This window comes from Syngnathus typhle, linkage group LG9 (genome assembly GCF_033458585.1).
Source record: "Syngnathus typhle isolate RoL2023-S1 ecotype Sweden linkage group LG9, RoL_Styp_1.0, whole genome shotgun sequence".
Classification (NCBI taxonomy): domain Eukaryota; kingdom Metazoa; phylum Chordata; class Actinopteri; order Syngnathiformes; family Syngnathidae; genus Syngnathus; species Syngnathus typhle.
In genome coordinates this window covers 14,446,962-14,473,271 of record NC_083746.1, presented here as the reverse complement: position 1 = coordinate 14,473,271, position 26,310 = coordinate 14,446,962, and the positions used below count along the sequence as shown (strand labels likewise).

The 26,310-nt window shown below is 43.7% G+C and overlaps 1 protein-coding gene across 4 annotated transcripts in view; it reads left to right on the top strand.

Annotated features, from left to right (window-relative positions):
- Nucleotides 1-730: 730 nt before the first annotated feature.
- The window catches only part of ubxn4 (UBX domain protein 4), an 85,600-nt gene continuing 60,020 nt past the window's right edge, over nt 731-26,310 (top strand). For 3 of the 4 annotated variants that reach the window (XM_061287418.1, XM_061287417.1, XM_061287419.1), the window contains exons 1-2: nt 731-891; nt 6,796-6,898. In XM_061287418.1, the coding sequence (XP_061143402.1) occupies nt 792-891; nt 6,796-6,898 (203 nt within the window). In that variant the 5' untranslated portion in view covers nt 731-791. The remainder of the gene's footprint in view (nt 892-6,795; nt 6,899-26,310) is intronic. The other variant, XM_061287416.1, reaches the window with a different exon arrangement.

Below are 26,310 nucleotides of genomic sequence, written 5' to 3'. Positions count from 1 at the left end.
CCGACACCTACCTCCACTGAGTTAAAGTTATGCTGTGTTCAAATAAGCTATTTGATGCGGTGTTAAGATACTGTTATTTGTGTTATATAACTTAGTTGCGGAAAACTTTCATATGGGAAAACAAGAGCTGGGTATGCTACAGTAATAACAACACTGTTCTGTTGTTACAAGTTATAACCACTTGGTGGAGCCTAAGTTAGACTTTGTTTTTCAAAAAGAGGGGAAGATGTAATGAATGAACGAATATTGTAATTTCCCACACTAGCTGGTCTTTGAACGGCCCATACTCTATCGCGAGAGCTTGAGTGTGTTTTCGAAGTTGGTACTCGGGAGTTGAAGAATAAAGAACACCAGTTTTCAGTTCAGCACACGGCGTGGCCTGTTTTATGTCAGGACGACATTACAGAGGGAAAAAGAGTCGGCTCGTGGTTGAGAGAAGATAATTATAAATGTCATTAAAACAACTGCCGTTGGCACCGTCATTTATCACTCCGCCTCCGACTCCAGTCTTTGCACACCACAGTGGATTTGTTTAGTTTTGTTTACCTATTGGTGATACTTTGTCTATTTATTTTTGTTTTGTTTACCTATTGGTGATGTGTGATGTTTGTTGGGTACTGTGTGTGGCCTTAGAAGGGAGCAGCCTGTGAATTTGGACACAGCACTCGTGTAGTTAAGGTAGTAAGCGAGCAAAGATGGCCGATTGGCATTCTGCGCATGCGCGCAATGGATTACCCAGCCGTCGCGAATCGTGTCTTGATAAGTGTCCGTACTTGCGTGTATGTGATCGTATGAGCGTAACCTTTACGATGATTTGGTTCAGTGGATCCATACCTGATGCCATTAATTTGGCTAAACAGAGGAAGTTTGTTTTTGTCATCGTCATTACAGGTGTGTGCTTATATTTTTGCCAATATGATTGTCCTAGGAATATTTTCAGTGAAATGAGTAGGAGTACATAGCGAGTTAGCCTCCCCCTAATTGAAAATGTGTGCAACAAAAAAACATTAGATTTCAACTCCAAAGACTATAGTTTGTATTAACGATATTGGTGTCAGCGGACTGTGGTCGAGACAGCCTGCGCCGCCAAAATTGAGGTTAGGATCTTACTTAAACGCTCAGTATCTGTGTATCGGCGTTTAGGCTAAGGACTGCGAACCGTGTATGAACAAAATTGCCTTTGATCCCAATTCTTTTGTAAAGCAATCCTCCATTTGCCATTCAAGGATTTTTGGACAGAAACTTTTAGAGTCAGTTCCAAACTTCAAAGTGGTTGAGTTCACAATTGGCTTTAAATGAGCTTGCGTTACAAACACTGTACTGACTACATCGAACCTCGGAACTCAACGGCCTTGGTACTCGACTTATTAGTTCGACCTAAATGGTCGGAAAATCTTTGCTCGGATCTCGAACAAAGCTTCGGAATCCGTCCGACTCACGCGGACTAAGAAAACTTAATGTACACTTCACCTTGATCTGTGAAAATTGGGGCACATATGTAACAGTTACGAGAACGACAGCCATACGATAAAACTGACAGGAAATCTGCCATTTTTACTTTATTTTGGAATTGGGCACCATATCGTCTAATAGGTTACATTTTATTGAACATCTTCAAGAGATTTTATCTGATTGTTTTCAAACTTTGGGTGTTTCTTCTAAAAATGTTTAGGATGGAAAAACTACTAAAAGCATTTATTTTGCCAGACAGAGTTGTTGTGGCAATGTGTTATTTCCTCCCCCAAAAAATGAATACCAAAAAAAAAAAAAATGTTTTTGAAGGTCTGAACCTGGGCATAAACTCATGAAACTTTATACGAACATTAGACCTGGTATAAAAAGCAATATTTTAGAATTTTTATGTAAAAATGTCAATCAGGCTCCTCCAGAACGTGAGGATGAACTGGTCATTTGAATCAGGTGTGTTTAATGAGGGAAACCTGGAAAACATGTAGGAAGAGGTACAGAAGCCTGCGCTCCCGCACCACCAGACTCTCAAACAGCTTCATACTCCAGGCTGTTAGGATCCTGAACTCGCTCCCCCGTTCTGCGTAGCGTCCTGTACTTTTACTGTCTGTACTGTCTGTATGCACACTGGCTCTTATTTGTTGTGTTATCTGTTTATTTATTATTTATTATTACTCTTATTATTTATTGTCTGTGCCTTTTTGTTTATGATGTTTTTTACTTTTGCGCTATGCTTGCTCGCTCCGTTTTGCTCCTCTTATTTATTGTGTTATCTGTTTATTTATTATTTATTCATCACTCTTACTATTGATTGTTTGAATTTTTGCCTTGTTTTTATATTGTGTCGCGTACTCGTATGTCTATCGTGGTATGTGTCTCGTCACCGTGGGATGGAGAAAAACGTAATTTCGGTCTCTTTGTGTGTTGTGACATGTGGAGAGATTGACAATAAAGCTGACTTTGACTTTGACTTTGAATGCGGCCCCCGAGGGAAGGCGTTTGACACCCCTGAGGACAAACTATCCTCTAAAGCTGGGGTCGGGAACCTTTTTGGCGGACAGAGCCATAAATGCCCATTTTTAAAAAATTATTTACTTTGAGTGTCATACCATTTAAAAAAAAAAAAAAAAAAAAAAAAACCATAGGTCAAATACAATGCATGTATTTTAATTAAGACCAGGGCTGTGGACTCGGTCGGATTTTTGCTCCGAGTCCGGCCTCTGGTCCAGGAGTCCGGGTCCGGCTGTCCATTTTTTCTGTTAATTCATGTGACTGCTTAGTTTTTATTCAAGGCTAATTTAGATCAAAATCTAAATAATTACAACAGTTTTGGGATGGCTTTGTCTTTATTAAACATATAAACGAATACAATAAACAGATACTTTCAAGTTTTAATCATTAATTACACCATTATAGCTCAGACATTTATCTAAACACAAATAATTAGTGACGACCCCACAACTATCGAAACACATCAATGATATACAAGTACGGCAGGCAGGTTCTGCTTGACATTGGCGAAAGCGAGTTTTGTCGAGTTCTGGACTTTGATGCGGGGACATTAAAGGAGCTCGGACTGCTACGTCCTGAAGCGTCGCCGGGCTCGTCTGCTATTCCTACCCCGGTTGGCAAGCGTCGGAAACGGTGTGCGAGGAGGCTGAAGAGGGGCAAGCGCGGGGGCGTCCGGGCCAGGCTGGCGGCCAAACCTGCTCGCCCGGCCGTGCCTTCCATTCTTCTGGCGAATCTTCGATCGCTGGACAACAAAATGGATTACATTCGCTTGCTGCGATCTACAAACCGGACAGTGCGGGACTGCTGTGTGCTTGTGTTCACTGAGACATGGTTGACCGTCAACATTCCGGAGCGGCTAGCGTGCTATCGGGCGAACCGGGCCATTGTACAAGGGGGAGAATCTTGTGGAGGTGGAATATGCGTCTACATCCGTGACGAATGGTGCCGGGACTCTGTAGTGGTATGCAAGCACTGCTCGCCACTGGCAGTTTGTGATCATTAAGTGCCGTCCTTTTTACCTGCCAAGGGAATATACCGCGATTCTGCTGGTCGCGGTTTACATCCCGCCTTCCAACATCAAAGGCAACAGGATCGCGCCTCTTAGTGAACTGTACCAGGCTGTCAGTGAACAACAGACAGCGCACCCTGACGGTTTCACCATCTTCGCTGGGGATTTTAATCATGCTAACCTGAAGTCTGTTTTTCTGAGGCTTCACCAGCATGTTAATTTTCCTATGCGTGGCGACAGCTTCCTGGACCTGGTCTACTCTTCGCATAAAGGAGCTTTCAAAGCCGCCCCCCTCCCCCATCTTGGCCTTTCTGACCATATCACTGTTATGCTTTTGCCCGCATACAGACAAATGGTGAGAGCATCCAGACCGGTTCGAAAGCGGGTACGGGTGTGGCCTGAGGGTGCCTCTGATGCGCTTCGTGACTGCTTTGGCTCTACTGACTGGGACATGTTTAGGAGGGCTGCCACTTGCGACGATCGGACAGACATTGAGGATCATACTGACTCTGATTCCTTCTACATCAGGAAGTGCATTGATGATGTGACTCACTCAAAATCCATCGTCACTCAGGCTAACCGGAAGCCATGGCTGACGGGGGCTGTCTTCAGGCTGCTGAGGGCCAGGGACAAAGCCTTTAGAGCGGGGGATGAGGCTGGCTTGAGGACTGCGAGGGCCGACCTGTCCCGGGGCATCAAAGAAGCAAAGACGGCGTCCTCTTGCAAAATTACCGCCCACTTCAAGGACAGCAGGGACGCACGGAGCCTTTGGCAGGGCATTCAGACCGTCACGGACTACAAGCCCGCACCGCAGAGCTGTGAAGGGGACGTCCGTCTGCTCAATGACCTTTACCGCTTCTTTGCTCGCTTCGACGCTCAGAACAGCACTTGCCCGCTGAAGGCCACTCCTCTTTCACACGAGCTGCCCCTGTGCCTCTCCGCCGACAGCGTGAGGAGGGCGCTTGCCGCTATCAACATCCGTAAGGCGGCGGGCCCTGACAACATCCCGGGTCGAGCGGTGAAGGACTGCGCTGGTGAGCTGACGGCTGTCTTCACAGACATCTTTAACACTTCCCTGCAGCAGGCCGTCATCCCGTCGTGTTTCAAAGCTGCCACCATCGTACCTGTGCCGAAGAAACCCGCTCCGTCCTGCTTCAATGACTACCGCCCCGTGGCACTTACGCCCATCATCATGAAGTGCTTTGAGCGGCTTGTCTTGGAGCACATCCGATCCGTTCTCCCCCCCCCACCATTGACCCCTTCCAGTTTGCGTACCGAGCCAAACTGTTCTCTGAGGATGCCATCTGCTCTGCCCTCCACTCAGCCCTCACCCACCTGGAAAGAAGGGACTCGGATGTGAGATTGCTGTTTGTGGACTTCAGTTCTGCCTTCAACACCATTGTGCCACAACGCCTCATCAGCAAACTTGACACGCTGGGCCTCAGTACCTACCTCTGCAACTGGCTACTGGACTTCCTCTGTCAGAGGCCACAGGTGATACGTGTTGACGACAAAATCTCCGCCAGCATCACGCTGAGCATGGGGGCCCCCCCAAGGCTGCGTGCTCAGTCCGCTGATCTTCACCCTCCTGACGCATGACTGCAGTGCAACCTACAGCGACAACCGCATAGTGAAGTTTGCTGACTACACGACTCTGGTGGGTCTCATCACCAAGGGAGACGAGACTCGATACAGGCTGGAGGTTGACCTTCTGACCACGTGGTGCAGGGACAACAACCTCCTGCTGAACGTCGACAAGACCAAGGAGATTGTTGTGGACTTCCGGAAGGGTCACACCCAACACCTGCCGTTGACCATCGACGGTGCTGTGGTGGAGAGAGTGAGCAGTGCCAAGTTCCTGGGGGTCTACATCAGTGAGAATCTCTCCTGGTTCACCAACACCGCATCACTGGCAAAGAAAGCCCAGCGCCGCCTGTACTTCCTGCGGAAACTCAGGCGAGCGACCGCTGCTGCGGCCGTCATGACTACATTTTACCGCGGCACCAATGAGAGTGTCCTCTTCAGCTGTATTGCTGTTTGGGGTGGCGGCTGCACTGACTACAACTTGAAGGCCCTGCAGCACATAGTGAACACGGCTGGTAAGATTATTGGTGCTTCGCTCCCCTCCTTGAAGGACATTTACACCTCCCATCTCACCCGCAAGGCGACCACGATTGTGAGTGATGTGAGTCACCCCGCTCACTCTTTTGTTTGAGCTTCTGCCCTCTGGGAAGAGGTACAGGAGGCTGCGCTCCCGCACCACCAGACTCTCCAATAGCTTCATACTCCAGGCTGTTAGGATCCTGAACTCGCCCCCCTTTTCTGCGTAGCGTCCTGTACTTTGCGCTATGCTTACTGTCTGATGTACGCACACTGGCTCAGTTTTGCTCCTCTTATTTATTGGGTTATTTGTTTTATTTATTCATCACTCATTTTATTTATTTATTAGTTATTGTTTGTGCCTTGTTTTTATTTTGTGTCGTCTACTTGTATGTGTATCGTGTACTGTGTCTCGTCACCGTGGGATGGAGGAAACGGAATTTTGGTTACTTTGTGTGTCTTGACATGTGAAGGGATTGACAATAAAGCTGACTTTGACTTTGAACATTAACAGAGCAGCCTATTTTGAAATGAAATAGCCTCGCGGGTACAACAACTATTTTATGACGCCCCCTGACTACAGTTATCGTAATGTTGGGAAGCGATGCGACCTTGTAATTTACTAGTCGTACTAAAACGTACTAAAACATTTTGGCAGAGCACTGTGTACAACCAGTATGGATCAACAAATTCATCACTTGATCCATATGTAAGGCGCACCGGACTATAAGGCGCACTGTCGGCTTTTGATAAAAATTTAGGTTTTAGGTGCGCCTTATAGGGTGGAAAATACGGTACCTGTTTGCCAGTGACTAACGTAAGCAATGAAACTTGATGTCCTAACAAATGAAATAAAATAATAGCAAAATAAAAATAAACAAAAGCAAAACATGTGATCATTAAACAAAATTCAGATGTAATCCTCGGATCAATAAATATCTTTCAAGTGGGTACCGTATTTTCCGCACTATTAGGCGCACCTAAAAACTTAACTTTAAAAAAACTTTATGCACTTTATAATCTGGTGCGCCTTTATATATGGACAAAGTTTTAAAATGGGCCCTTCATGAAGGTGCGCTTTATAATCCGGTGCGCCTAATAGTGCGGAAAATATGGTAAATCGCGCATATTTTGACAACTAACACTGGATGAGGAACATATAACAGATTATATTTTATAGTAAATTACACTGCATTACCTGCTCATAGGTAATGATGAACAGTCAGCAAACCTGATAGCCAGCTGGGAGGATGACAGCGTTGCTGAGACGGCTCAAAAATGCTGTGTGGCCATTAAAATCGACGCCGAGAGGTATTGTATCATGTTCAGCACTTGTCTATAAAAAGTGAATAGTTTCCAATGCATTTTTATTCCCTCCTGATTAGGGATGGGTACCGACGATGGTATTTTTTGTTGGTATGGATCAATTTGGTTCAGTATTAAGCACCGATTCATGTGAAATCAAACAAGGTACCATATTTTTCGAACTGAAAGTCGCTCCTGAGTACGAGTCCCATCAGCAATAAAATGCACCACAAAGGGGAAAAAAATACTGTATTGGCCCGAATATAAGACGAACCCGATTATAAGACGACCCCCTCTTTTTCAAGACTCAAGTTTGAAAAAAGACTTTTTGAACACTAAATTAAATTTTTATACAGAAAATAATTACATCCGAAAAATGATTAAAACAATATATTAGAGGGAAAAAGCATTTTATTATGCCAAAAACTGTATCACATTTTAATATCCGAACATTTAAATATGTAAACTAAAGTGCAATCACATTTGTAAATGAATAGGTTCTGGTTTTTGAATTTAAATAAACCAATCTACTGTGATAAAACCACAAAATTGCAATAACTGCATTAACCATCAACGTGAAGTCTAACTGTAACTGTGGTCTTGAAACAAATCTGAATAAGGAAAAACGTTGCAATAAAATAATGCAAACTGCTACCGCTACTGTTGGGAAGCCTGAGGATTGTATAGGGCAGACATGGGCAAACTACGGCCCGCGGGGCACATCCGGCCCACGGGGCCATTTAATTCGGCCCGCCAAACCTGAATAAATAGTATTTGATAAGATGGGGACGCGTCCACACGCAGCGGCCTCTCACTGTCCTGGCCGTTCTGTGTTTTGTTCGTTTAATGAGTGTTTGTCCGACAGTTTTATGTGTTTGTCTCATTGTACTGAGTCGTGCTACAAGTACAGCCGGCAGGTTCTGCTCGACATCGGCGACGGTGAGTTTTGTGGTGTTCTGGACTTTGATGCGGAGACATTAAAGTAGCTCGCTGCTCCGTCCTGGAACGTCGCCGGGCTCGTCTGCTATTCCTCCCCCGGATGGCAAGTGTCGGAAGCGGTGTGCGAGGAGGCAGAAGAGGGGCAAGTGCGGAGGCGTCCGGGCTAGGCTGGCGGCCAGCTCGCCCGGCCGTGGCTTCCATTCTTCTGGCGAATGTTCGATCGCCGGACAACAAAGTGAATTACATTCGCCTGCTGAGATCTACGAACCGGACAGTGCGTAACTGCTGTGTGCTCGTGTTCACTGAGACTTGGTTGACTGTAAACATTCCGGACTCTGCTGTACATCTGGAGCGGCTAGCGTGCTATCAAGCAGACCGGGCCATTGTAAAAACGCGAGGAGGTGGAATATGCGTCTACATCCATGACGAATGGTGCCGGGACTCTGTAGTGGTATGAAAGCACTGCTCGCCACGGAACTCTCTCCCTCCTTCTGCGTAGCGTCCTGTACTGTGTGATTCTGACTGTATGCTGTATGTGCCTTCTTATTTTTATTTGTTTGTGTTGTTTACTTGTATGCATATTGTGTACTATGTCTCGTCACGGTGGGATAGTGGGAACATAATTTCGATTTCTTTGTGTGTCTTGGCATGTGAAGAAATTGACAATAAAGCTGACTTTGACGTAGCTATTTTTTTTGGGGTCATTTTCCCTGCAATTACTATGTTTCCCCAGTAGATGGGGAAGCAGCGCATTTACTCCCGGGAGCTGTGTCAGAAACCTCGGTGCACACTCACAAGTGCGTCTGCGTACTCAGTAGTATGTAGTAATTACATCTAGCAGTGCCGAATTTCGAGTGTAGGCTGTGACGTCAGTATTCTCGTAATTCGCACGCTGACCTTTCAGATGCAGTTTTATGTTGCCACCCACAAACCTTCCCCTGGAATCCTTCCATTAAAATGAGGGGCCCGAAGAAAAGAAAGGTGGAGACTGAGTGCCGAATGTTAAAGAAAAGTGGACAATTAGGCTCGACCTACGTGTGTGAGAAGACGTTCAGCCACATGAACGTCAACAAAGCCCGTCACTAGGGGTGTAAATCGCGGGTTTTGTCACGATACGATATATCGATACAAAGACCCACAACACGATATTTGCCGAGATCTTAAAGCCTGCTGTGATTCATTCACGATACATCACGATATAGTGCTCTACGATCGATTTTAATTTTTGAATAAAAAATATAAAACAATATCCTGATTTATAACAATTCATGCGCAAAATCAACAAGGTACTGCAAACTCTTTATTTACGAAATTACAAGAGTATTGTAGTATACAAAGTGCTTATTTTAACACTGAACTTTGTGTTTTTTCTTTAAATGTGCGGCGAGATTTGTGGTCCCCGAATATTTGCTCACCGCATGGCAGGATTTACAAACTGGACGTGTCTTGTCCGTTGAGCCATCTTTTTTTTGGAATCCAAAGTGTTTCCAAACGAATGACTTGAAGCCTAATGGGGAGCAAATTTCCTCGTCTTTTTGGACACTAGCCATAGCACCAGCCCAGGAGCCGCGTACTAGTTGTCGACTCCCCATTCACGTGCCTGCTCTGCTCACAAAACAACACGTGCACACTGCTCCAGGAAAGAGGAAGCAAGCAAAAATGAACTGGATTTCAAAATAAAGTCGCGTTTAATGTCCGAGGTCAAACACGGCGATATAAATCGATGTTTACGTTTAGCATCGATGCCAATAAATCGTTGAGCATTATCGATTAATCGATGTGTATCGATGAATCGTTACACCCCTAACCGTCACAGATCTAGGTTAACGGACCAACACCTCGGCTCTATCCTAAGAATTACCACAACAAATTTTACTCCAGGCTATGATGCCCTAGCAAAAAAGGGAAACCAGCAATACTATTGATATTCTTTATTACTTTATTTAGATGTGTTCTTTCACTGATTCTTCAAGATGATGTATTTGGTCAGAATGTTTGCTGTTGGATGTGATTTTGCCTCATTAAACACATTTCATAAATCTGACATGCAGGCGTTGAGGTGATGGAAAATGTCATTCATCATAACAGTGTCGTATTTAATAAGAATCACTGATAGTATTTTTTTAATGCTGTTAATAAATGCATTTGTTTTCAAAAAGCTTTTTTTTTTAATAGCCATGCTTTAGTATCTACTAAAAGGAAAAACCATTTATGCAATGACCTTTACATGTCATTTATATTACCGTGTTTTCCGCACTATTAGGCGCACCTAAGAACTTACATTTTACTAAAAAAACCACAGTGCGCCTTATAATGCAGAGCGCCTTATATATGGATCAATTGATGAATTTGTTGATCCATACTGGTTGTACACAGTGCTCTGGCAAAATGTTTCAGTACGTTTTAGTAAGACTAGTAAATGACAAGGTCGTATCGCTTCCCAACATTACGGCAACTGTAGTCAGGGGGCGTCACAGAATAGCTGTTGTACCCGCGAGGCTATTTCATTTCAAAATACCGTTTTTTTCCGTGTAGAATGCGCCCCCATGTATAATACGCACCCTAAAAATGGCATGTTGATGCTGGAAAAAAGCCTGTACCCATGTATAATACCCACCCAAATTTGTTTTTTTTTTTTTTTTTTTTTTTTAGTTTTTAAGTCCCAATGATCGTCACACACGCAGGGAGGCAATGGGTCCCATTTTTATAGTCTTTGGTACGGTTTTAACTAGGCTGGATGTAATTTTTTTTTTTGTTGGCGTTGATTTCTCCGACTGCCCGTAAAGGCACCACCGCGATCAGTGCGGACATGTGGAAAAACACCCTTGGAAACCAGAACTTGCCCCTCGTCGTGACTCGGAGCCGCAACAAATGTCTCGGATTTGTGTAGGGTACATTGTGACAGCAAACGAGCAGGTGATCGAGCAAGCGTCTGATACGAGAGCATTGCGATCGTATGGAGTGTGTTTGAAGTGAACAGCAGAGACGAAAGGAACAAGGCAAAGTGTTGTGAAATAAGATATTACCTGTAATACGCATTTTGTTATTTGCTGATTGTATTAAACTATCACATTCATTGTCAGTCAAGAAGAGAGGACTATTCGCATCGGATCCATAGTGCGCATGCGCAGTGATATTGCCTCGGTATGGCGTCCGGTCCGCGATGGAGATTAAAAAACAAACAATAAAAACAACACACCATCAAGAATTGCACCATCGCATCAAACGATGTGTCGTCAATTATGAATTTTACTGACTAAGTGTGTTGGGCAGGATGGCTGAATGCGATGCGCGATTGACAACAAACAAGAAAGGTGATTTCAAGTTTTATTTCGAGGGAGATTTGTCATGTCTCGTCCCCAGTTTTGCTGTGTCTAGGTTGCCATAGTTTCTGTTCGCTTCGCCCCTCCCTTCCTGTGTCACCTCAATCAATGCAACGTGTTTTGTATTTTAGTCCTGTCTGCCCCTCGCTCACCGCCGGATCATTGCATGTGTTACTGTCATGATGTCTGTTTGGTATCTGTTCCTGTCTTTGGTATTGTCACCCCGTCTTTTTGTTCCACGTCTTTGTCGGTCAGTCCTGTTGTTGGTTTTGTTGTACCATGATTTTCTTAAAAAAAAAAAAAAAGTGTTTTTAAAAAATTAAAAAAAAATTTTTACCCATGTATAATCCGCACCCCAGATTTTAGGACAATAAATTAGTTAAATTTCGCGCATTATACACGGAAAAAAACGGTAGGCTGCTCTTTTAATGTTTCGAGTAAATTCACGGATTGATATGGAAGGGAAACATTGGTAAGCAGTACCAATGTGTTAGATCGAACTTAAGTCAGTTCCGATCATTTTATAGGAGATCCTTTGAGAAACGCGATTGTTTACACTTTGCTGAGGCTCATGGGAGATTGCGAGCTGAGGCTCATGGGAATTTGCGGATGGCTAATTCTATAACGATAGCTGCTATACGCACCAGGCTATTTCATGTCAAAATAGGCTGCTCCGTTAATGTTTCGAGTAAATCTACGGAGCGATATGGAAGGGAAACATAGGTAAGTAGTACCAATGCGTTAGATCAAACTTTAGTCCGTTCCGATCATTTTATAGGAGATCGTTTGAGAAACGCGATTGTTTACAGAGGGCTCGTTGGTTATTGGCTAGTGGATGCATACCACAACCCTAGTCAACCTCAGTTTGTTTGCAGTATAGCTTCTATTTTATGCGCCTTATAATCCGGTGCGCCTTATATATGGACAAAGTTTTAAAATGGGCCCTTCATTGAAGGTGCGCCTTATAATCCGGTGCGCCTAATAGTGCGGAAAATACGGTACTTCACACAAACACTACATCCATCTGCTCCTGGTTCGGCCCCCCGGTCAAAATTTAGAACCCAATTTGGCCCGCAAGTCAAAAGGTTTGCCCACCCCTGGTATAGGGGGTTGGCTCGGATGGTTATGCTATTTTCACGCCCGGGTGTCTGTCAGAACACAGGAAGGAAGACGTTCAGTTTTGATTGCTATACTGAATTATTGGCAAATTATAATAATAACCATAAATGAAATACTCTCGGCAACACACCAAACATAAGTCATCGATTGAGACAACAAAATTAGGGGTGTAACGATTCATCGATACACATCGATTAATCGATATAATGCTCTACGATTTATTGGCATCGATGCTAAACGTAAACATCGATTTCAATCGCCGTGTTTGACCTCGGACATTAGACGCGACTTTATTTTGAAATCCAGTTCATTGTTGCTTGCTTCCTCTTTCCGGGAGCAGAGGCGCGGCGGCGTGTTGTGTTGTGTTGTGAGCAGAGCAGGCACGTGAAAGGGGAGTCGACAACTAGTACGCGGCTCCTGGGCTGGTGCTATGGCTAGTGTCCAAAAAGATGAGGAAATTTGCTCCCCTTTAGGCTTCAAGTCATTTGTTTGGAAGCACTTTGGATTCCAAAGAAAAGACGGCTCAACGGACAAGACACGTGCAGTTTGTAAATCCTGCCATGCGGTGATCAAATATTCAAGGACCACAAATCTCGCCGCACATTTAAAGAAACAACACGACATCAAAGTTCAGTGTTAAAATAAGCACTTTGTATACTACAATACTCTTGTAATTTCCTAAATAAAGAGTTTGCAGTACCTTGTTGATTTTGCGTATGAATTGTTATAAATCAGGATATTGTTCTATATTTTTTATTTAAAAAAAAAAAAACGATCGTAGTGCACTATATCGTGATATATCGTGAATGAATCGCAGCAGGCTTTAAGATATTGGCAAATATCGTATCGTAGTTCTTTGTATCGATATGATATTGTATCGTGACAAAATCCGCGATTTACACCCCTAAACAAAATACATTTACTGGCGACCGTTCGTCGCCGTGCCGCTGCGTAATGGCTACTCGTACGATGCGAGGCAAACTCAAAGGAGCGCGCCGGAAATGTCAATCAAACGGCGCGTACACGAAGCAAACCGCGATCGGACGAAAGGAACAGTGGACAGTAGTAATAATGAAATGTATATACTGCAAATTTCGGACTATAAGGCGCGACTTTTTTATCAAATTTTATAGTCCGGTGCGGCTTATATAGGATTTTTTCCGTGATTTTTGTGATGACTTGATCACTTTTATACACATAAAAAGGCTGTGGACCGCTGTTGTGCGGCACCGCTTTGCTGGGCGGAGGGATGTATGACACGGTCACTGGGGAGAAAAGTGGTGTGTTGATCGCATGTCCATCCGCCAGGCAAATAGTGCCGTAAAATTTACACAAAGATGAGACAGAATGAGATCAAGACGGACAATACTGAAAGAAAGCTTTTATACACAAACCGTCATTATGGGGGGCTTATATATGATTATTTCCGTGATTTTTGTGATGACTTGATCACTTTTATACACTCTTAAAAAGGCTGTGGACCGCTGTTGTGCGGCACCGCTTTGCTGGGCGAAGGGATATATGGACACGGTCACTGGGGAGAAAAGTGGTGTGTTGATCGCATGTCCATCCGCCAGGCAAATAGTGCCGTATAATTCACACAAAGAAGAGACAGAACGAGATCAAGACGGACATTACTGAAAGAAAGCTTTTATACACAAACTGTCATTATGGGGGACAAAAGAAATGCATATGATGCCGCTTTTAAGCTAAAGGCAGTTGATGTTGATGACATTGTGTTGCGTCACCCTTTTCTTTATTTCGTGGTCCCGTCTAATCTGGAGCTATACGTGTCGCTCGCTAGTTTAATGTAATTTAGCGCTTCATGCATGAATAAAATTAGCATGAACAGACCCTCATCATGGAAAATGCTAAAAGAAATGCATAAAACCGACGACGAAAGAGATACTGAGAAAGTGTGTGGCAAAGGATAACTAACGCTATTCCAATTGGAAGACTTCAATGGTTTCAATGCACAGGAGGAAGATGAAGACGATGAAGCTTTTTTTTACTTTTACTTGTATGCTTTTTTAATCAGCCCTGTTAGTGCTGTGCTACCGTGTTGCTGCTGTGTTACCGCCGCGTCTCAGTGACTTTTACCGGTATGTTTTATTTAATCAAACCACATTAGTCACTGTGTTACTTCTGTGTTGCCGCGGTATTACTGCTGCGTCACAGGCAGTGTTTGGAAAGAAATGTTAAGGTATGTTATTAAAACTTTAAAAAAAGGTTTGTGTCCCGTCTTTCTTTGTTAATAACTCGCATGCACACTTCCATGTTGCTGCGGTACTACTGCTGCGTCACAGGCAATGTTGAGAAAGACATGTCAAAGTATGTTATTAAAACTTTAAAAAGGCTTTCTGTGTACTGTCTTTCTTTGTAAAAAAACCCGTGTGCACGTGCGGCTTATAGTCCGGTGCGGCTTATATAAGAAAAAAACTAATATCCCCGGATTTTAGTTGGTGCGGCTTGTAGTCCACACTTTGTGTCAAAGACGTTCACGATCACAGCAACATACTCGGTCGATACCGGCAACCTTTGACTTAACGCTGCGCACAAGTGAAAATGGGTATAATGTCTAGACCCCGAATACAAGACGACCCCCACTTTTTCGGTCTTATTTCAATGTAAAAAACATCTTATATTCGGGCCTATACGGTATATGTCGCACCAGAGTTTAAGTCGCATTTTGGGGGAAATGTATTTGTTATTTTCACTTTAAAACGCATGAGGGCGCACTATGGCTGTAGAAATATTGGAGCCTTATTGACAAAGAGTTCCATTCACTGACTACCCAAGTCAGGAGATTTTATGATTTGGAGTGATACAGATGGTTCGATAAACTTGTAAATTATGTGATAGTGATTTGATAAATGGTTTAGAGTAGCAACGTCTATGTTGTTAGACTTAAGTACCGTAATTTTCAGACAAGAAGTCAGGTTTTATTTTATAGTTCGGGTGGGGGGGGAGCAACTTGTGAATTTTTTCAAAAAGTTTCAAAAACAAAAGTCGAATCGCGATGTAGCAAGGGATTACTGTAATTTTAATTTCAAGTGACGTCAGCAGCGCGGCGCGGCGTGGCTCTGCGTTTTTTTTTTAATAAAGGACAAAGATTGATCACGGGATGACAAAGATGAACTAGGGCCCCACGTACTACTAGCATCATTAGCGGCTTTGTTTCGAAGTGACATGGAGGACGCAGAGTTTGAAGGATTTAAGGATTTGGAGTGACACAGAAGGTTTGAAAAACTGCTATGGCTTTTACACACGCCCGGTCCTACTCTACGGAGCTCTCTTTCACCTCCGTGGATAGAAGTCGGGGGCCGGTGCTCGCCCGGGTCGCTGTCCGGGGACGGTGGATGGGGCTCGGTCATGGCTTTTACGCACGCCCGGTCCTATTCTATAGATCTCTCTTCCACCTCCGTGGCTGGAAGTCCACGCCGCCACACGCCTGGAAATTTGTTTTGTTAAATAAAGAGCCGTTTACCCGACCCACGTCTTTCCTTGTACTTTGTTAACGCTACAATAGTTATATACTGGATCTGTGGAATAACGACGAGGCTGACGTCAGGGCGCATGCGCAGTGTTGTTGACAAAGGACGAGGAATTTGATCAATGGATTTAATGATTTAGAGTAGGGGTGTAACGATTCATCGACACACATTGATTAATCGATATAATGCTCGACGATTTATTGGCATCGATGCTAAACGTAAACATTGATTTATATCGCCGTGTTTGACCTCGGACATTAGACGCGACTTTATTTTGAAATCCAGTTCATTGTTGCTTGCTTCCTCTTTCCGGGAGCAGTGCGCCCGGCGTTGTTGTGTTGTGAGCAGAGCAGGCACGTGAAAGGGGAGTCGACAACTAGTACGCGGCTCCTGGGCTGGTGCTATGGCTAGTGTCCAAAAAAACAAGGAAATTTGCTCCCCTTTAGGCTTCAAGTCATTCGTTTGGAAGCACTTTGGATTCCAAAGAAAAGATGGCTCAACGGGCAAGACACGTGCAGTTTGTAAATCCTGCCATGCAATGATCAAATATTCAGGGACCACAAATCTCTATATTTATATTTAAAGAAAAAACACGACATCAAAGTTCAGTGTTTAACTAAGCACTTTGTATACTACAATACTCTTGTAATTTCCTAAATAAAGAGTTTAAAGTACCTTGTTGATTCTGCGTATGAATTGTTATAAATCAGGATATTCTATATTTTTTATTTAAAAAAAAAAAAAAATCGATCGTAGAGCACTATATCGTGATATATCGTGAATGAATCGCAGCAGGCTTTAAGATATCAAATATCAAATATCGTATCGTAGTTCTTTGTATCGTATCGTGTCAAAACCCGCGATTTACACCCCTAATTTAGAGTGCACAGATGGTTTGATAATATTATTGCTTATATAATAGTTATTTGATATCTAATTTATATATCGATCTATGGGCCTGTGGAATATTTTGAAGTGCAAGCGCCGTCAGCGGCGTGCACCCATTGTTGACAAAGGACGATCGATGGATTTAATGAATTGGAGTGACACAGATGGTTTTATAAACGTGTTATTTATGTAATAGTTCTTTTTAACAACTCTGAATGTTACATCAGGCCCGTTCTCAGCTCTTCGTTTGTGTTTGTCACGTTAGCTGTCAGGTTTATTTCGCTGACTGTTTCACCATCTTCGCTGGGGATTTTAATCATGCTAACCTGAAGTCTGTTTTTCCGAGGCTTCACCAGCATGTTAATTTTCCTACGCGTGGCGACAGCTTCCTGGACCGGGTCTACTCTTCGCATAAAGGAGCTTTCAAAGCCGCCCCCCTCCCCCATCTTGGACTTTCTGACCATATCACTGTTATGCTTTTGCCCGCATACAGACAAATGGTGAGAGCGTCCAGGCCGGTTCGCAAGCAGGTACGGGTGTGGCCTGAGGGTGCCTCTGATGCACTGCGTGACTGCTTTGGCTGTACTGACTGGGACATGTTTAGGAGGGCTGCCACTTGCGACGATCGGACAGACATTGAGGAGTATACTGACTCTGTTTCCTCCTACATCAGGAAGTGTATTGATGATGTGACTCTCTCAAAATCCATCGTCACTCGGGCTAATCGGAAGCCATGGCTGACAGGGGCTGTCTTCAGGCTGCTGAGGGCCAGGGACAAAGCCTTTAGAGCAGGGGATGAGGCTGGCTTGAGGACTGCGAGGGCCGACCTGTCCCGGGGCATCAAAGAAGCAAAGAGGGCGTTCTCGTGCAAAATTACCGCCCACTTCAAGGACAGCAGGGACGCACGGAGCCTTTGGCAGGGCATTCAGACCATCACGGATTACAAGCCCGCGCCGCAGAGCTGTGAAGGCGACGTCCGTCTGCTCAATGACCTCAACCGCTTCTTTGCTCGCTTCGACGCTCAGAACAGCACTTGCCCGCTGAAGGCCACTCCCCCTTCACACGAGCTGCCCCTGTGCCTCTCCGCCGACAGCGTGAGGAGGGCGCTTGCCGCCATCAACATCCGTAAGGCGGCGGGCCCTGACAACATCCCGGGTCGGGCGCTGAAGGACTGCGCTGGTGAGCTGACGGATGTCTTCACGGACATCTTTAACACTTCCCTGCAGCAGGCCATCGTCCCGTCGTGTTTCAAAGCTGCCACCATCGTACCTGTGCCGAAGAAACACGCTCCGTCCTGCTTCAATGACTACCGCCCCGTGGCACTTACGCCCATCATCATGAAGTGCTTTGAGCGGCTTGTCATGGAGCACATCCGATCCGTTCTCCCGCCCACCATTGACCCTTTCCAGTTTGCGTACCGTGCCAAGCGGTCTTCGGAGGATGCCATCTGCTCTGCCCTCCACTCGGCCCTCACCCACCTGGAAAGGAGGGACTCGTATGTGAGATTGCTGTTTGTGGACTTCAGTTCTGCCTTCAACACCATTGTGCCACAACGCCTCATCAGCAAACTTGACGCGCTGGGCCTCAGTACCTACCTCTGCAACTGGCTACTGGACTTCCTCTGTCAGAGGCCACAGGTAGTACGTGTTGGCGACAAAATCTCCGCCAGCATCACGCTGAGCACGGGGGCCCCCCAAGGCTGCGTGCTCAGTCCGCTGCTCTTCACCCTCCTGACGCATGACTGCACTGCAACCTACAGCGACAACCGTATCGTGAAGTTTGCTGACGACACGACTCTGGTGGGTCTCATCACCAAGGGAGACGAGACTCAATACAGGCTGGAGGTTGACCTTCTGACCACGTGGTGCAGGGACAACAACCTCCTGCTGAACGTCGACAAGACCAAGGAGATTGTTGTGGACTTCCGGAAGGGTCACACCCAGCACCTGCCGCTGACCATCGACGGTGCTGTGGTGGAGCGAGTGAGCAGCGCCAAGTTCCTGGGGGTGCACATCAGTGAGGATCTCTCCTGGTCCACCAACACCGCATCACTGGCAAAGAAAGCCCAGCGCCGCCTGTACTTCCTGCGGAAACTTAGGCGAGCGAGCGCTCCTCCGGCCGTCATGACTGCATTTTACCGCGGCACTATTGAGAGCGTCCTCTCCAGCTGTATTGCTGTTTGGGGTGGCGGCTGCACTGACTACAACTTGAAGGCCCTGCAGCGCATAGTGAACACTGCTGGTAAGATTGCTGGTGCTTCGCTCCCCTCCTTGAAGGACATTTACACCTCCCATCTCACCCGCAAGGCGACCACGATTGTGAGTGATGCGAGTCACCCCGCTCACTCTTTGTTCGAGCTTCTGCCCTCTGGGAAGAGGTACAGAAGCCTGCGCTCCCGCACCTCCAGACTCTCAAACAGCTTCATGCTCCAGGCTGTTAGGATCCTGAACTCGCTCCCCCGTTCTGCGTAGCGTCCTGTACTTTTACTGTCTGGACTATCTGAATGCACACTGGCTCTTATTATTTATTATTTGTTATTACTCTTATTTATTGTTTGTGCCTTTTTGTTTATGATGTTTTTAACTTTTGCGCTATGCTTGCTGGCTCCGTTATTTATTGTGTTATCTGTTTATTTATTATTTATTCATCACTCTTACTATTGATTGTTAGAATTTTTGCCTTCTTGTTTTTATATTGTGTCGCGTACATGTATGTCTATCGTGTTATGTGTCTCGTCACCGTGGGATAGAGAAAAACGTTTCATGTGGAGAGATTGACAATAAAGCTGACTTTGACTTTGACTTTGACTTTGAATAAGTGAATAGAAGAGCAACTGCAAACAAACCACAAGTGAGACAGAATATTAAGTCTTTTCTCGCGAGGAGTGCAGTACAGATAGCTTGAGACAATCTCTACACACACTAAAAATCTGTAGGCACTCCCACTCTTTTTATTTGGATTTGCCCTACCCACAGTGTGAGACACGAGGTGTTTACATACTGATAAGAACATCTCGGAAGAGGAGTTTGAGTGGACTGGATACAAAAGAAAAAACCTTTGACCTCTAGTTAAAACATAGCAAGGGAAGTTTTACGACATTGTGTAGGATGCAACAAGCTAAGTTATTTATTACTGGTTATATACATTCCAACCTAATCCTACGATAAAGATAGGAAAAACCCTGACTTTAATGGTCACTTGGAGGTTCATCTGGGGCAAGACCGCAATGAGGCATGTTGTCCAACAAAGTGGTCTTTGTTAGAAAGGAACTGTTCTTCTGTGGTACATCATAAAAACAGCAAGGCCAAACAGCAAGCATATATTGCAGTAATATTGCAGTAAGGCATTGATTAAAGAACGCATGATAACATATATATATACATTTTTCTAACAATTCCCTCCTGTTTATCATAAGTTCTCAGAGACCATCTTATCACCTAAAAGCGGCCATTTCAAAAAGATTTTCAGCCGTAGGATCACAATTCATAAGAACAAATTTAAACCCGGGAGGAGATCGAACCTTAATAATCAATGTCAGAGTCGGGAAACAAATCGGACAGGTTTACCACAGGAGCTTCACAGATGGGGCCATCGCCAGAGCGACAACCCTCGTCAGTCGCAAAGTCTTCCCCTTGGAGCAACGGAAAAGTCTCAGCTGCTGGAGAGATAGCAGTTGTAATTGACCTGTTAATTAGAGACCGTAGACACGGAATACAACACCATCCACACAAGGTCAAAACAGCAGAAAAAACGGCAAGGGAGACTAGGACCGAGGACACCAGGGTACGGTACTTTCCGAACACGTTCAGCCAGTCGTTCCAAACCTCCGTGTTCACTCCACTGTGTTCCTTCATTTTCCCATTCAAGGTCCTCAGGCCCTCAAGGGCCTGGGACAGGCTTCCATCAGCGGCAGTACCATTTGGAATAAATGTGCAGCATTGCTCACCAAACATGGCGCAGACACCACCCTCTTTTGCAAGGGCCATTCGGTTCTGGAAAGCCATGAGGGAAGTCGCGGCCAGTTGGGAGTGGACCGCCCTGAAACCTGCCTCGGTCCAATTTCCAAGCCTCTGCACGTTGTAATGGATGTAGTTGATCCTGTCAACTTTTTTGTTAAGAGTACACCACCAACACAGGGTGGATTCAAAACCAGCTATCTGATTCACCAGCTTACACTTATCCGGCACTCCTCCGGGAACACCAATTGCATCAATTTCGGTCAGATCATCATCGGCTGTCAAATTCAAAGATATTTTGGTTTTTACCAGCTTTTTTTTCTTTTCTTTTTTCAGATCTTGGGATGTTGATACATATACAATTTAGCTTGACTACATTCTCTGAAAGCAATGGCTTCTTTTTTCTTTCTTCAATGGATATTACTATATAGAATGCTCTGTCACACATCTTACAATCCAATCGACGTGATAGACTTCACACGATCTTTGATCAATGGTGACGGTAGAACATAAAGCAATGGTCGCAAACCCATACACATGACATATTCAATTGTCTTTACAGCTTGTTTTGCCATTAGCAATCAATTGTTTCGTTTAGCAGTTTATTCTTATACTAGTTACCTGAAACAAATTATCCACATTCACTTTAGATATATTCATCCCATTCTTTAACATCTACAGCGGTTGTTGACAAAGTATACATATAAACATCATACTCTCATGGCAGTCCAGATCTGACACAGCAGATCATCCTGCAAAGGTCAAATTGATCTTTTAAATTGCTACAATGCAGCATAATTAAAAAAAAAAATTTTTGGGAGTGATCAATATAAGTTGTTCACTCATCTCTCCCCTACTCATTATGACTTAGTTCCCACAAATACCATATTGCTGAAGTTAACAAAGTGGCAACAAAGATAGCCACCTTACATGCAATAACGTCATTGTTCCATTTTCTTGTTCCCGGCATTTCTCTAAGAGGTAAGGCTCCCTTTGGGTCACTTTTTCCGATTGAACGTTACCTCAAAAGAAATTACCCTTTTGTAATTTGCAAGGACTACCTCAACTGACCTTTCTGCTATTTTAATGGCAGTTGATGTAATTATCAATATTCAATGTGGCCCTTCCCCCTTGGAAGAACACCAGCGTTTTGTTTTCAATGCTCTTAATGAGAACGTGCTTTGTTCTTTTTGCCTTTAAAATATTAATTATAAATATAAAATGTAAATGCCAAATTTGAATCATCCTTAGTTTCCCACTTGGTTTTAAAACATGGTAATCTATATTGTCGCCCGAACAATTTTTCATACGGGGTTAAACCCACAGTACTTGTAATATTTATGTACAGTTTGACCAGGTCTAAACATTTTGTCCATGATCTTCTATTTTTCCCATGCACATTTTCACACTTTATACCAGTTCTGTCACGAGAATTAATTTTCAAAATCCCATATCTCGGTATTATTATTATTATTATTTTTACATAACGTTTTTGCCACTGTTAAGGCATTCAGTGTTTTTGTTTAAACCAAATCAAACCATTTTGAGAATGCATCTATTATGACCAGGCATTATAACCCTGTGGATTGTGTTTAGCACATGTTAAACAAGCTCTACAATTGTTTTATTTATTTATTTATTTATTTATTTTTAAAATGTTTTGAATATGAATCAAATCCGTATGTTGTATAAAGCTGACTGACCTGCCCCACTATCCCTCCACTTGAGCCATGTGACACGCACTATGGCTCAATATTGCTGCCAATTGGTATAGGTTCTTTGTTAGGATAGGTCTGTCTTCTGGTCATTTATAGATGCCATTCTCTACTCTTGCCCCTCCTTTTGTCCATGATTGAATTTCAATCTATGGACTTTGTCGCTGCACATCTTTAAAAATGTTTCAGTAATTCAATCCGCCTCTTGTGTGTATAAAATTTGAAGCGCCTTTTGCACTGCAGCTATGCGGTTCCGTCTGCAAGCTTGTTACCTCTTGACACCTTATCAGTCTCGTGCGTGCCCTGCACACGTGCACATAGCTATTTGTCGTGGCAATTGGACTGCTTCCACAACTAGCGTAGTTGTAGTTTCTTGTAGTTTCTTTTCAATCAGTTTCTCATCGTTTATCACAAGAATCTTAGTAATTTGAACAAAAGTCAAAAAGTATGTTTTATTTTACTCAATTGTACGATTTAGAGAATCCATATGTAGTAAAGCGTTGTATTACTACATATGATTTCATCTTCATTTAATTTTGACACACCTTTCAAAATGCTTCTCAGTGTCCCAGTGCACACATGTTTTGCGTGTGTAACTGGTTGTCTCAACCCGTGTTCCACATCCTAATCTTTCCTCCCTCCAGGTGTCAAACCAATCAAGATAAAGATAAAAACTAACAAAATAACCGCCAGTAAATTAATATAATAGACGTTTCTTGTTGTTTCTTAACTTTAACTAACTCAATCACTCTCTTATCCTCAAATGTAAAAACTCGTGTAGTCTTTACACAACCAATCGACTATTTCTTCTAAATTTAGCTTTGAAATGTTATTTAATAATTTTGCTTCATCCAATTCCAGAAAGCAAGTTCTTTCCATCTTTCAAATTTTGTTTCATCAGGGCTAGGCATTAATGCAGTGTGGACCAGTTTCTGCCCACAAAGAAAAATGCTTGCCTTTCTTTTCTTCTTATTTTCACAAAATTGCTTTTGTTTTGCGGTGCAAATCATATAGACTACAATCTAGCGAATTCTTTTGTGCACCTACATTAGCCAATTTTAACACATAACACTGACAGCACACAGACAACACAAAAACTTACAGCAGAGACACAGCTCACAAACAATACAAACAAACAACGCTGCGCAAACGTCATCCTCTATTTTGACGTTTTGGTTATACTTTTGTTTTCTCATCAGTGACTTTTATCCTTCATGCAAATATTGTCACATCTTCCTTAAGCATCACTCTCTGAGAAAATCACACTGTCCCTGCCCCGCCGCAGCCACAGCACCCCTCGTGCGAGGGGTGGGGGCGCAGCATCAATGTTGATTGGTCACAGGCTGGCCATTTCCTGCAACAACCATGATGCCGGCCCACCGCCCACACGAGCATAGCAAAGGCCCACGCGGACAGCCCCGCCCCGCGACAACGCGCGAGCGCAGGCACGCTTATCAGTTTCACCTTCTCAAAGGGCAGGCCAACTTTGCTGTTGTCCTCCCCCATCATGTTCACCTTCAACATCTTTCAGTCTTCTACACAACATTTGCTGTCTCTTATTCCCATCCTATCAAGCCACCGTTCTCGTAACTCTCTGCCACACACGCCTTATTTTCTCTATTGCACACACCTTGCTCATCTCAGTTTCTCCAACCAACTTAAACACACCATCATCCACTCCTCAATTTCCCTAGTATTGCTCAACAGCCTCCAGAACGTCCTCCATTACTGATTTCTTCCATAGAACACACATCTCACTCGCACTCATACGCACACCCATTCATGAGGATCCTCTGCGCGCACACGCACACGCACACACACACCAGCACAAAAGGATGACGCACAACATATAAGAACACATAGAAGCACTAAGAACACCTTTTTGCTCGTATTACTTGTCTGATTTATTCTCTATTTCACTTTTAGAAACTATGTGTAATTCCTTTCCGTGTATTTTGCAAATTTTAACTTCAGTGTTACTTTATATTACTTTATCCTTTTAACACTAATATCTCCTGTATATTTAAGCTAATTTCTCTAATTTTGGCAGCCAGGTTCCCACTTCATTACATGGAAACCTGATTTGATTTGACTTTGGCCTAGTCATAACTGTCTTTGGTAATTTATCACGTGCCATGTGACCGTTTTCCCCGCAACTCCAGCATTCTATTGGAGGTTGCACAACTCCTCTTCCTCGGCCTCTAAAGCCTTCTCTGTTGGGTATTGCTCGCCCTCTCTGGCCTTTCTGTCCTCTGCCTGCATTTTGGTAAAAAGTGTCACTATCCTGGTCTACCAAAAAAGTGTTTTTTGAAGCTTTCATTTGTTTTTGTTTTTGTTTGTCTATTACTACTCTTTCTGCATGGAGGGCGTGATTTATGTATTCCTCCCGCTATGATCTTTAGTTTTGAATTTGTAGCATGTGTTTTCTCTACGTGCTTCTCTACTTTCTCTAGACTTCTCCCTTCTTCTCTAACTCTGTAAATTTTGGTTTTCTCTTGCCTGCCTACTGTTAGGCCCAGTCTCATCATCTTCCTACCTACAATACAGTGCTTTCTGAGCTCTATCTCTTTTCCTCTCTCTTTCTCTCTCTCTCTTTCTCTCTCTCTTTCTCTCTCCCTTTCTCTCGCTCCCAAAACACTACATCATCAGATGCCTTCTTTAATTTCTTTAAGATTTATTTATGTTGTTTCGTTTATGGCACCTCTAAGTCCTAATAATTTGGTTGTCCCTCAAATTTATATTTTTTAACCCATTTATCGAAATCTTTTTTTAATCGGTTGGGATCCTGCCTTTCAATTATTTTCCAATCTTTGCATTTTAGTTCATATCGGGGTAGGGACTTTCGCTTACTATTTAAGAGGAGCGCTCAAATGAGATCACTCTCAGTCAAACCGTTCACAAGCATACCACGCGTGTTTTTTTTAAGAACAGAGGAGTCTGCCCCTCCTGCTGCGGAATTTAACTAACATAAAACGTTAGGGGGCTCCACATCCGCCCCTGCAGAATTTAACTGTTTCTAGTTGTACTTGATAGGGTCTAGAATTCTCAAGGATTTTTTGTTTAGTTTTTTTTAATAACCGAGGAGTCCGCCCCTCCTGCTGCAGAATTTAACTAGCTTGAAAGCTAGGGGGCTCCACATCCGCCCCTGCGGAATTTAACTGTTTCTATTTAGTAGAATTAATATTCCTACTCAGAGTCTGCTGATTCTCTTCCTCTGAAGATCTCCTCAAGCCTCCCGGTGTCCAGCCGGACTGATCGAGACAGTCCCGTCAAAGGGCTTTTGTTTACCTCGGCCGAGGATTGTCACCTGCGTCGAAGAGCCCGCTGGAACCGTTCAGGGCGTGTTGAGATCCCGGACGAGCCCCCAATTTCTGTCAGGTTTATTTCGCTGACTGAATAAGTGAATAGAAGAGCAACAGCAAACAAACCACAAGTGAGACAGAATATTAAGTCTTTTCTTGCGAGGAGTGCAGTACAGATAGCTTGAGACAATCTCTACACACACTAAAAATCTGTAGGCACTCCCGCTCTTTTTATTTGGATTTGCCCTACCCACAGTGTGAGACACGAGGTGTTTACATACTGATAAGAACATCTGGGAAGAGGAGTTTGAGTGGACTGGATACAAAAGACAAAACCTTTGACCTCTAGTTAAAACATAGCAAGGGAAGTTTTACGACATTGTGTAGGATGCAACAAGCTAAGTTATTTATTACTGGTTATATACATTCCAACCTAATCCTACGATAAAGATAGTTAGGAAAAACCCTGACTTTAATGGTCACTTGGAGGTTCATCTGGGGCAAGACAGCAATGAGGCATGTTGTCCAACAAAGTGGTCTTTGTTAGAAAGGAACTGTCCTTCTGTGGTACATCATAAAAACAGCAAGGCCAAACAGCAAGCATATATTGCAGTAATATTGCAGTAAGGCATTGATTAGAGAACGCATGATAACATATATATATATATACATTTTTCTAACA